Source organism: Tamandua tetradactyla, chromosome 15, assembly GCF_023851605.1.
Source record: "Tamandua tetradactyla isolate mTamTet1 chromosome 15, mTamTet1.pri, whole genome shotgun sequence".
NCBI classification, from domain to species: domain Eukaryota; kingdom Metazoa; phylum Chordata; class Mammalia; order Pilosa; family Myrmecophagidae; genus Tamandua; species Tamandua tetradactyla.
Genome location: NC_135341.1, coordinates 49,377,447 through 49,390,103, shown reverse-complemented (window position 1 = coordinate 49,390,103; position 12,657 = coordinate 49,377,447). Strand labels below are relative to the sequence as shown.

Genomic DNA, 12,657 nt, shown 5'->3' with positions numbered 1-12,657 from the left:
AGATTTTGTGTTGGCCATCTGTAGGTCAAGCAGCTGGCCGAGATGTCAACATGCACAGTCCCTTTGCCTGACATTGACTATATATTTTTGTGTGTTCCAAAGAAAGCACGTCCACCGAAGAATAAAAACTGGATGAACCACTTGAGAATGCCACAGAGAGAAATGGAACGACTTCTACTTGCCAGAATGGAAAATCGGAACCGTTTCCTGAAAAACCCTCGGTTTTTCCCTCCTAATACTCCCCATGGAGGCAGGTCTCTCCTTTTTCCTTCAAAGAAGCCAGAATGGATAGAATTCCAGAGTGGAAAGCCAGAACAGAGGTGTGTCTTTTCTTGGCTCATACTCTCATATAATCTGACCTTTTAGAGTGAAAACCAGGAGGTCCTATGTTTGGTCTGGTTTACACAGACCTTAGACTATCAAGGGGCATATTGTGAATATTTTTGATGGCGTGGATATATTAATTTTTACATGATGAGTCACTGCATAGTGTTTCATCAGACAGATGAAACTAACAGCATTTTTCCCTCCCACAGTTGTGCTGATACTCCAGTGTTTCTAGCTAAGCCATCCATCGGGTTTTTCACGGATTATGAAATTGGACCAGTTTATGAGGTAAAAATCTTGTTTCTTTGAAGATCCCCTTCCAGCTCCTTCCATGTTTTTTTTCCTTCTTATATTATTAGGGAATTTTTTAAAAACTATATTCAAAACTAGGGAAATGACTATGGGCCGTTGTGTTCCCATCACCCAGCTTCAACTATTATCTGTATTCTGCAAATATTGTTTCACCTGTTACCCCTGCAGTTTCTTTGTGTGTGTGTGTGTGTGTGTGTGTGTGTGTGTGTGTGTGTGTGCACATGTATGCACTGGAGTACTTTAAGGAAATTCAAGATAGCATATCATTCTTCAGTTTATACTGTAGTAGATAAATTCTTAACAGATAAGGACCTTTAAAAAGTAATCATAATACCATGATCACAACCAATGACATTAACAGTGATTCCTTAATATCACCTGATATCCAGTCCACATCTGAGTTCCCATTTGTTGCCAAAAAAAAAAGTCATTTTTAAAGTTGATTTTTTTTAATTAGAATCCAAACAAGGTCTACATGGTGCATTTAATTAAAATATCTCTTTTAGTTGATACTTCCTTCCCTGTCTCCCCCAACCCCCATCCCCTGCTTTTTTTTTTTTTTTTTTTAACACTGTTTATTTGTAGAAGAAACTGAAATTACTCACAGCCTGGATTTGGCTAGGTATACTATTTTGGTGACATTTAAATATGTTCCTTCATTCTCCATATCTGCTGTAATTTTGTAGTTAGATGTAGAGGTTTGATTAGATTCAGGTTCAGTTTCTTTTGGACAAGAATATTTTTTTGGTGTTTCTTATTGCATCCCATCAGAAGGAGCATGATATCTGCTTTTCCCACTTTCAGTGATGGTAAGATTGATGAATGGCCTCAGATGTGGGCCTGACTTTTTCCTTATAAAGTTTTTAATCAACCTTTCACATAATAGTTTTAGCCTTAGATTATTGTTTCCTAGATCCATTTTTTTTTCATTAGGGCTTACAAAAACGGTGATTTTTAATCCTATTATCCCCTCTGCATTTATTAACTGTGATTTTCCATGTAAGAAATCACTTTTCCTTCTAAATTCTACTCCTGTCTACTCTTCCTTGTATTCTTTTTTACTTTTATAAGTAATGATTTCTAATTGTCTAGGTTCTTCCATTGTTTCTTTTTGAAATCATAAGCAAATGTATATCTATATTTGAATTACCTATCCTTCTTACTGTCCTCTGCACCTTCATTTTTTTCACTTAACAGTACATCCAGCAATCCCTACAAAGCAGTATATTCCTTTCCTCAGCTTCCTTCTTAATGCTAGCCTTCAGCCACCGGGAGAATCAGATCAAGATCAAGTTTAATAGTTGCTAACTCTCCTCATCGAGTACATAGACAACTAAGGATAATAGTCCCTTTACACACATTTGGCTTGTATTTTACAGAGTCTTTGCATACCCGTAATTCTTTAGAAACTTCTGAACCACCCAGGGCAGAAGAACTGGGTAAATCATGTTTTGGTTTGTTAAAGCAGCTGGAATGCAATATACCAGAAATGGAACAGCTTTTTAAAAAGTGAATTTATTAAGTTACATGTTTACTGTTCTAAGGCCATAAAAATGTTCCAACTAAGGCATCAAGGGAAAGATATCTTGATCCAAGAAAGGCCGAAGGCTTACAGAATGCTTCAGCAGGGAACGCGCCTGGCTGCTCTCTGCTGGTCCTTTGACTTCTGGTTTCAAATAGCTTCCGTGGGGGTGTTTTCTTTCTGCATCTCCAAACATCTGGGTCTTATGTTGGCTCTGAAGCAAGTGTTCTCCAAGCATTTGCATCTGAGGTTTCTCTAAAATGTTTCCCCTTTAAAGAACTCTAGTAATCGGATGGGCGGAGTCACATCTCTACCTAATCAAAAGGTCACAACCATAGTTGGGTGTGTCACCTTTCCATGGAAACAATCCAATCAAAGTCCCCCACCCCCACAATATTGAATCAGGATTAAAAGAGACATGGCTGCTCCCACAAGATTAGATCAGGAAAAAGGACATGGCTTTTCTAGGGTATAGCTTTAAACCAGCAAAATCACTTTGGGTAGAATTGACATCTTAACAATACTTAGTCTTCCAATTCATGAACATGGAATGTCCTTCTGGTTATTAGGTCTTCTTTGATTTCTTTTAGCAATGTTTTGTAGTTTTCTGAGTACAAATCTTGTACATTCCTTGAGTGTATTTATTCCTCAGAATTTGATTCCTTTCATTACTATTGTAAATGGAATTTTTTCTTGATGTCTCCTTCCAATTGTTCATTTTTAATGTTCCCCATCATTTTGCTGAATTTATTTATTAGCTTTTGAAGTTTTTTATTACCTTTGAAGAATTTTCCATATATAGAATCATGTGATATGCAAAAGGGAAGTTTTACTTCTTCCTTTCCAATTTGGATGCATTTTATTTCTTTTTCTTGCTTAATAATAAATACACGTGGAATGTATGGGAATTTTACCCCAAAGGTGGGATGGGTAAATGAAATTGAAGTGTTTAAGATTCTTGGATGTGTTAGAAGTATGAGTGCTAATTTCTATGAAAATTTTAATAATTCAAGGATGCCTGTGGCAACCTTCAGGGTAGTCACTAATAGAATAGTAAAATAATATAAAATGCAAACTAATAAAAGGAGAGATAGAATTGTAAAAAAAATATTTAATCACGTTAATAGAAGGCAAGAAAGGACAGAAAAAGGAACATGACTGATAATATAAATGGAAAATAATAAGATGGTAAAGTTACATCTAAATATTGCAGTAATTACATGAAATGTAAATGTACAAAAATACTCCAGTTACAAGAGAAGAATCGTAAGATGGGGGAGAAAGCAAAATCCAACTAAATGCTTACATGAGATAACCTTAAAGGTAAGTAAGTGTTCTAGTTTGCTAGCTGCCAGAATGGGATATACTAGAAACAGACAGCTTTTTAAAAGGAATTTATTAAGGTGCAAGTTGGCAGTTCTAAGCCTGTGAAAATGTCCAAATTAAAGCAAGGCTATAGAAATGTCCAAATTAAGGCACCAACAAGAGGTTACCGTCACTCAAGAAAGGAAGATGAGGGTGGGCCACGGTGGCTCAGCAGGCAAGAATGCTTGCCTGCCATGCCAGAGGACCCGGGTTCGATTCTTGGTTCCTGCCCATGTTTAAAAAAAAAAAAAAGAAAGGCAGATGAAGTTCAGGGTTTCTTTCTCTACTGCAAAGGCACATGACAAACATAGTGACTCTGCTAGCTTTCCTTCCAGGCTTCTTGTTTCATGAAACTCCCCCAGGGCATATTCAGTCTTCATCTCCAAAGGTCTCTCTGGCTGTGTGGGCTCTTGTGGTTCTCATGGCTCTGAAGCTTTTTCAAAAGTGTTTCCTTTTTTAAAGGATTCCAGTAAACTAATCAAGACCCATCTGGAATGGGTAGAGTCACATCTCCCTCTAATCAAAAGTTAATGCCCACAATTGGGTGTGCCACATCTCTAGGGGGATAATCTAATCAAGTTTCCAGCCTACCATGCTGAATAGGGATTAAAAAGAAATGACTGCCTCCACAAAGATGTATCAGGATTAAAACATGGCTTTTCTATGGTACATGATCCTTTCAAACTGGCACAGTAAGGATACAGAAAAAGTCAGACTATAAGGGTGGAAAGGACATACCAGACAAACTCCAACCAAGAGAAAACTTGTATAACTATACAATATCAAAGAGAGTAGACTGTAAAGCAAAATGCGTTAGTAGCAAGAACAAAAAACAAAAGACATTTCATACTGATCAAAGGTAAAAAAAAAAAAAATCTGTCCTTAAAATATAACTATTTAAAATCAATACACAGAAACCCCCAAGATGGCGTCGGCGTCGGAGGAGCGAATGGCCGAGGACGGAGGCAGCGGCCACGGCGACGGCTGCTCCTCTTCGGCCGCCGGCTCTGCTCAGCGACAGCCCCCCCCACCCCCCCCACAGCCCCCGCAGCCGGTGTCCCAGGTGCCCCCAGCCCCGGCCCTGGCTCCGGACCAGCTGCCTCAAAACAACACGCTGGTAGCGCTGCCCATCGTAGCCATCGAGAACATCCTCAGCTTTATGTCCTACGATGAAATTAGCCAGCTCCGCCTGGTTTGTAAAAGAATGGACTTGGTCTGCCAGAGAATGTTGAATCAGGGATTTCTGAAAGTTGAGAGATACCATAATCTATGTCAGAAACAGGTGAAAGCACAACTCCCAAGGAGAGAGTCAGAAAGGAGAAACCATTCATTAGCTCGTCATGCAGATATCCTTGCTGCTGTTGAAACAAGACTATCATTGTTAAATATGACTTTCATGAAGTATGTGGATTCCAACCTCTGTTGCTTCATCCCAGGAAAGGTGATTGATGAAATTTATCGAGTGTTGAGATATGTCAATTCTACCAGATCCCCTCAACGAGCTCATGAAGTACTTCAAGAGTTAAGGGATATTTCCTCCATGGCAATGGAATACTTTGACGAGAAGATTGTTCCAGTTCTAAAGAGGAAATTACCAGGATCAGATGTATCTGGAAGACTCATGGGCTCTCCTCCAGTCCCAGGACCTTCTGCAGCTCTTACAACAATGCAGCTGTTCTCCAAGCAGAACCCTTCAAGACAAGAAGTTACCAAACTCCAGCAGCAGGTTAAAACAAATGGTGCTGGTGTGACTGTTCTCAGGCGTGAAATTTCTGAGCTTCGCACCAAAGTGCAAGAACAGCAGAAACAGCTTCAAGACCAGGACCAGAAACTGCTAGAGCAGACCCAGATCATAGGTGAACAGAATGCACGGTTGGCAGAGCTGGAACGCAAACTGAGAGAAGTAATGGAAAGCGCAGTAGGAAACTCCTCAGGATCTGGGCAGAATGAGGAATCTCCTCGGAAACGAAAAAAGGCAGTGGAAGCTATAGACACTCTTAGGAAATCTAAACGTCTTCGGAATAGAAAGTAAATTGGAATGTGGTTCTAAAACCAGAGGAAGAGGTGGCGTAGTTGCTTAAGCAGTTATGCATATCAGGGCACTGAGCAACGCAGTGTCCCCTTAGGCGTCTAGGCTTTTGGAACACAATTTAACTTGAACTCTCACAATTGGGACATTCTTTTCCCGCTTCTCCTGGTTGTACTGATGCACAGCATCTTTTTATTTTGCAATAGATTTGTACTAACCAGACCTGTTCCATCATGTTTTGAGGAGTAACTTTTTTCCTGTGCAGATAATGTTTAAAGTAAATTTATTTGTTTCTGCATATATGCACATTACATAAGGATCTTAAACCCAGTCTTGACAGACTAGAAGTTAAGTTTAAATACAGAAAATGTCCTGTTCACTTGAAAGGAAGACCTACTTTTTAAATGGACACTATCCTGTTTAAAAAAAAAAAAGTTGACTTTTTGTTATAAGTGACCTTTGTCTGGAATGTCTGAAAAGTAGTTAATGCTTTTTGGTATTGAAGTAATGGGTAACTAAAATGGACTTTCATAGTATTGACTGTAGAAGGGGCCTCTACAGTATTGACTATATATTTTTATAAACTACTGGTAAGGGACTTACCCAGTTGTTATATACATGTTTTCATATGTCTTTTGGGGCCATGTCCTACATTTGCATGGATGGATGCATGCATTGCCTAGTCAGCTCACTTAAAAAGCTCTTGCGCTGGTATGGATATGAACTTCTACTTCTCTGCTTTATAGAGCAGCTTCTTAGATTATTTAAGCGCTTAGCATCTTTCACCACAACAGGGTGCCCCTAGAGAGGAAATTGTTGGTCCATTTGTCCTCCAGTTTTACAGGGCAAGAGAATATTGAATCCCATCACTTTATTCTCTGTAGGGTTCAAGTACACTGGCTAAGGCAGAACCCCAAATTCCAAGGCTGTTTATATCACTATCAGACTTCTGGTAACTAGTACTGTTTTTTATTCACTTTGTTGCTTATTGGTCAGATGTGGTGATTGAGTAGGCAACAGGACTTGAGGGATGCAGCTTTGCAATTGAAGCAAACTTCATTGAAGGAAATTGTACTATGAAAATGATTTTGATCATTTTGGGGGGCAAGGTGACCTGAGAAAAGCTTTTTTTTTTTTAATTTAAATTTCAAGTTTTCCTTAACTTACAATTTTAAACAAAAGCTTTAATTTTTTTTTGCACTCCTCTTTTGAGCTTGTAACTGGAAAAGCATGTCTTGCACTGTTCAACCTTATGAGTGATTGATCACTTTTACAACCTCCAAATTGTGTACAGTGGTTATTTTCCCATTTGTTTATTTTTCAGACATTATTCAACTATCACTGTCCTAGTTTTTTGGGTTTTTTTTTTAGTTTTTTATTTGGAAATAATTTCAAACTTATAAGACAGCTATACAAATAATATAAACCCCATATAGAAAATTCCCACATGCCCTACACCCCCAGATAACCAGATCCACCACTAGTTTTATTTTTTATATACTAAATGGTATTGCTGTTATTCGACTGTTTAATTCTTTTAAATAACTGTTGCCTTGCACTTCAGTTATTTAAAGTAAAGTTAGATGTAAAATAGAAAACTATCCCTTCCAGGTGGGAGTTTGACAGCTATATAAAACCTAAGGGTTTGGTATGTACCTTAGTTGAATCAAAAAAAGCACAACAAGGTTACCACCTTTTACAACATCCAACATAACATGATTTTGCATCCTTTAGATTGACCTCACCAAATGAAACTTTCCTATCCATTTTTATGTTGTCCTTAAATAATATTGACCTTAGATTTTGATCAAGTCTATGTCTAATTTTGAAGTTCCATTTATAATGTAGTATGTTTTCAATGAAAATCCATAAAGTAACATCTGAGTGTTTCATGGTTTGTTGGGACAGTAATTTTAAAATAAACAATTTCAAAAAAAAAAATCAATACACACTAATGTCTTAACCTCAAAATATATAAGCAATATTTTACAACACTAGAAGAAAAATAGATACAGTAACAAAGAGGTAGGAGCTTTTTTTAACATTCTTCTCAAAAACTTGAAGATTAGTGCTGGCAAGATTGTGGATAAATAGGAACTTTAGTACATCGCTGGTGGAAAGATAAAATGGTGCAGCCATTGTGGAAAACAGTTGATGATTTCTCAAAAAGTTAACTATAGGTCTACCATATGATCCAGTAATCCCACTTTTAGGTTTATACACAAAAGAATTAAAAGTAGGGATTCAAACATATATTTGTACACCGATGTTCTTAGCAGCATTATTCACAATAGCTAAAATGTGGAGGCAATCCAAGTGTCCATCAACAGAGATGAATGGATAAAAAAAATATGATATATACATAGAATGGAATATTGCTTGACTGTTAAAAGAAATGAAGTTCTGAAGCATGCTACAACATAAATGAACCCTGAAGGCATTATGTTGAGTAAAATAAGTCAGCTACAAAAGGGGAAATGAGGAGTTAATGCATAATGGGTATAGAGTTTCAGTTTGGGGTGGTATGAAACTTCTGGTAACGGATGGTTATTAAGGTAATGCACTATTGTGAATGTGATTAATCCCGCTGAATACTGTGCTTGGGAGTGGTTGAGATGGGAAAGTTTGTGTGGTATTTATGTTTCCACAATTTAAAAAAAAGGTATCTAAAGAGACAATGCCAATTATGTGCAATACCTGCTCTTGGACTGGATCTAATAATGGAGGTGAGGTGAAAAGGCCCTCAAGGACATTTTTTTTCTATAGGACATTATTATTGGGACATATGAAAATATTGTAATGTAGACTGTAAGCTTTATTTCAATGTTAAATTTCTTGAACTTGATAACTGAACTTACAGTGATTGCATAAGTCAATAATGTCCTTGTTCTTTGGAAATGTGCGTGAAAGTGTTCAAGGAGCATGATGTATACAGCCTCCTTCTAAACAGTCTGTTTAGAAGACAGACAGTTGAATGGATGGCTGGCTGGCTGGATGGGTGGATGGATGGATGGTAGGAGGGAGGAAGGGAGGAATGGAGGGGTGGATGGATAGGATGATATAACGTGGCAGAATGTTAAAGGTTGGTGGATCTAGGTATGTGGGTAAGGGGTAGGGTGGAAGTCTCTGCATCGGTTTTGTATTATTCTAGCAACTGTCATGTATATTTGAAATTATTTCAAAATGAAAAATTTAAGAATTAAAAAAACTCAAAGTTTTCTTTCAAAAAGAATCAGTAAGGATATAGATTTGAACAATATGATTAACAAACTGTACACCACTGAGTTATACAAAATACTGTACTTTGTACTAAAATGTCCAAATTTTCTTTTAAAAGTACATATGTAGGGTGCATAAGTAGTTCAGTGGTTAGAATGCCCATCTTCAATGCAGGAGACCTGGGTTCGATTCCTGGACCATACACCCAAAAATAAAAATTAACTAATGTTCTAGTCTGTTAGGTGCCTGAATGCAATATACCAGAAACAGAACAGCTTTTAAAAGGGGAATTTAATAAGTTGCTAGTTTACAGTTCTAAGGCCGAGATAATGTCCCAATTGCAACAAGTCTATAGAAATGTCCAATCAGAGGTATCCAGGGAAAGATACCTTGATTCAGGAAGGCCGATGAAGTTCAGGGTTTCTCTCTCCAGTGATAAGGCACATGGTGAACACAGTCACAGTTTCTCTCTTGGCTGGAAGGGCACATGGCAAGCAAGGCATCATCTGCTAGCTTTCTCTCTTGGGTTCCTATTTCATGAAGCTCCTTGGGAGGCATTTTCCTTCTTCATTTCCAAAGGTCGCTAGCTGGTGGACTCTCTGCTTCGTGGTGCTGCAGCATTCTCTGCTCTCTCTGAATCTCTCTTTCTCCAAAATGTTTCCTCTTTTATAGGACTCCAGTAAACCAATCAAGACCCACCCAAATGGGTGGAGACATGTCATCACCTAATCCAGTTTAACAACCACTCTCGACTAAATCACATCATCCAGAGAGATGATCTGATTACAGTTTCAAACATACAGTATTGAATAGGGATTATTCTGACTTTATGAAATGGGATTTTGATTAAAACATGGCTTTTCTAGGGGACATACATCCTTTTAAACCAGCTCAATTAATTAATTAGTTAATTAATTAAAAGTACATATGTAACATTTACCAAAATTACCTGTGTGCTGGGTCATAAAACAGTTAACAAATTTAAAAGGACTGAAAGGATAAAGTTTGAATCCAGTCAATTTAAGCTAGACCCCAATAACAAAAAAATTACTAGAAAATCACCAACTATTTGGAAAATAAACAGTTTATTAGTAAATAACCCATAGGTCAATGAAGAAGTCAAATAGAAATTAGAAAATACCTTGAAATGCATGATCATTTAAAAATTGTATATTGAAGTTTGTGGGATGCAGCTAAAGCAATACAGAAAGGAAAATTTATAAACTTAAATTCACATATTAGAAAAGAAAAATCTGAATATCAGTTATTTAGGTGTTTATCTCAAAAATTAGAAAAAATCTAATTAAAATCAAAGAAATTAAGAGGAAGGAAATCATAAAACCAGGAACAGAATTGAATAAACTAGAAAACAAATTTACAATATAATCAGCAAGCCAAAAGTCAGTTCTTTGAAAAGACTAATGAAATTAATAAATCTGGCAAAACCAATCAGAAAGAAAAGAGAAAAGGTACAAATTACCAATAATGTAAGAAATAAGACCTATTATAGATCCTATAGACATTGTAAACATAATAAGAATGTTATGAACAACTTTATGCCTAAAAAAATTTGAAACTGTGAATGAAATAGACAAATTTCCAAGAAAGTACAATTTATAAGACATATATAAGAAGAAATAAAATGTCTGAAGAACATACAACTTCTCTAATTAAAACAAGAACAATAGTATCTGAACAGTCCTGTATCTATTTATAACACTGAATCTGTAGTTAAAAAACCTTCCAATGATGTTTTAAAATTAAATTGTGGTAATAGTTGCCCAAATTTGAATATTATAAATACCTTGTATTGAACGCTTTAAGTGTGTGAATTGTGTGTGAATTATATCTCAAGAAATCCTTTTTTGTTGTTGTTAAATAAAATAAAACCTCCCCACAAATAAAATTTCAGGCCCTGGTGGCCTCACCATCTAACACATAAGGAAAAAATATGACAATCTTACACAAACTCTTATAGAGAATAGAAAAAAAAAAAAGGCCACCCAACTTGTTTTGTGAGACAAGCAGAATCTAAAAAGCTAAATTTGTCATGAGCAGAGCTGCAGAGTTTCTGAACAAAGCATTAGCAAACTGAATATAACTTTATATAAATGTGATAGTCACAGCCAAGTTGGTTTGTTCTAGCAGTGCAGTTATTTTAACATTTGGAAAACAATCAATATAGGTTGTTACGTTAACACAATAAAGCAGAAAACTCATGCAATTCTTTCAATAAATGCTAAAAAAGATTTTGATAAAATTCAATATACATTTAAAAAACACTTAGCAAAGTAAGAATAGAATAAATTTTAATTTGATGCTAAAGGTATCTATAAAAATGAAGCTGTCATTCACAGATTACTTAATTGTATGATTAAAAAATCCCCAAAAATCTACAGCTAAATTATTGAAAATTAATCAGTGATTTTAGCAGTATTTTGATATGAAGTCAATATCCAAAAATCCAATGTATGGTAGCAAACTATTATAAAATGGAATTTTTTTAATGATGCCATTTACAGTACATACAAATCAGATTTAAGATTAAATTCAATTAAATTTGTGGAGGGCTTTGACAGAAAACTAAAAAGACTGACAGATGCAAATGCATTGGTAGATACACCCAGTGATGTGCTGGAGCCCGAACATATTAGCTCATATCATGAGAGCTCATGATGCTTAGCTCTTCCTAACTCCATGTTCAGTGATGTCACATTGATATGCTGAATCAGCCATAGTGAGAGTATTTATCTAGAAATCAGCAAACATTACCAAATTAGAGCTCTTTCCCTCCCTCTCCCTGCCCCACTTTCCCACTCATCCCTGATCTCCTGCAAGAGTTGGTCTTTAAACATTTAGCAGCACACTTCCAAATACTTTTATATCCGTGGATTAGAAGACTCATTAAGAAAAAGATGTTGTCAAAGAACAATTCAAAGATATTAGTTATCTGCATGATTCTGAGAAGAATAATAGTCAACAAACTGTTGCCAGTGAACAAAGGCAAATACACAGGAGAGGAGAAAAAAGAAGAAGAATAGTCAACAAACTGTTGCCAGTGAACAAAGGCAAATACACAGGAGAGGAGAAAAAAAATTATCGTTTGGAAACAGTGAAACTAGTTTTTATATTGTAGGGATGGCAAATAGGTCACTTCGGGTTGTTCGTCCTTAAGAAGGGCCTCAAATAATCAGTTTCACGTTTTTCAAAAATAGAATTTTCCCGAAAACCTTAAGAAGTTAACTGTGGAATATATGTGACAGACTGTGTCTTGCAGTATCTTCCATCTGTATCTCTGTCTTAGGCCAGAGATACCATTTCTCTCATCAAAACTTCTCACCTCTCCCACAGTGGTCAGAAGTCCTTAAAGGACTGGATTTAACTATAAGGGCTTTAGTATCTGACCAGAATCATTGTTAGATGTCATCTTAATATTGATTGACAACATTTCAACACCTGAATATCAGACAGTAGAGGAGAAAAAATATATATGAGGACAATGACTTAGTTATTATATAGATTTCATGTTTTTGGTCAGTTTTGTATAGACTTAATCTTGTGGACACATCCACTGTTTAGAATTGTTCTAGATAACGAATATGTTAGCCTAGCCTAAAATGAATTGTTTTATTTGTTAATGTCAGTATTTATTTTGCTTCTGGAGTTTTCCTGGATTTGTCCAGTTGGGGCCTTACAAATTGTCTCCTGTGTTCTTTTGACATAAACTATCTTTTATTTTAAAGTTTTATTCACACACCATACAATCCATCCTAAGTGTACAATCAATGGCTCCTGGTGTAATCACATAGTTATGCATTCACCACTATAATCTATATGAGAACATTCTCATTTCTTCTGAGAAGAAAGAAGAGAAAAAAAAAAT

At 36.2% G+C, this 12,657-nt stretch overlaps 1 protein-coding gene and 1 pseudogene across 5 annotated transcripts in view; both read left to right on the top strand.

The window, feature by feature from the left end:
- LOC143657428 (deleted in lung and esophageal cancer protein 1-like) overlaps positions 1-12,657 on the top strand; it is an 85,179-nt gene that overhangs the window by 14,968 nt on the left and 57,554 nt on the right. For all 5 annotated transcript variants that reach the window (XM_077129795.1, XM_077129794.1, XM_077129793.1 and 2 more), the window contains exons 5-6: positions 103-320; positions 537-615. In XM_077129795.1, coding sequence (XP_076985910.1) covers positions 103-320; positions 537-615 — 297 coding nt within the window. The remainder of the gene's footprint in view (positions 1-102; positions 321-536; positions 616-12,657) is intronic.
- On the top strand, positions 4,437-7,494 carry LOC143657427 (F-box only protein 28 pseudogene; annotated as a pseudogene).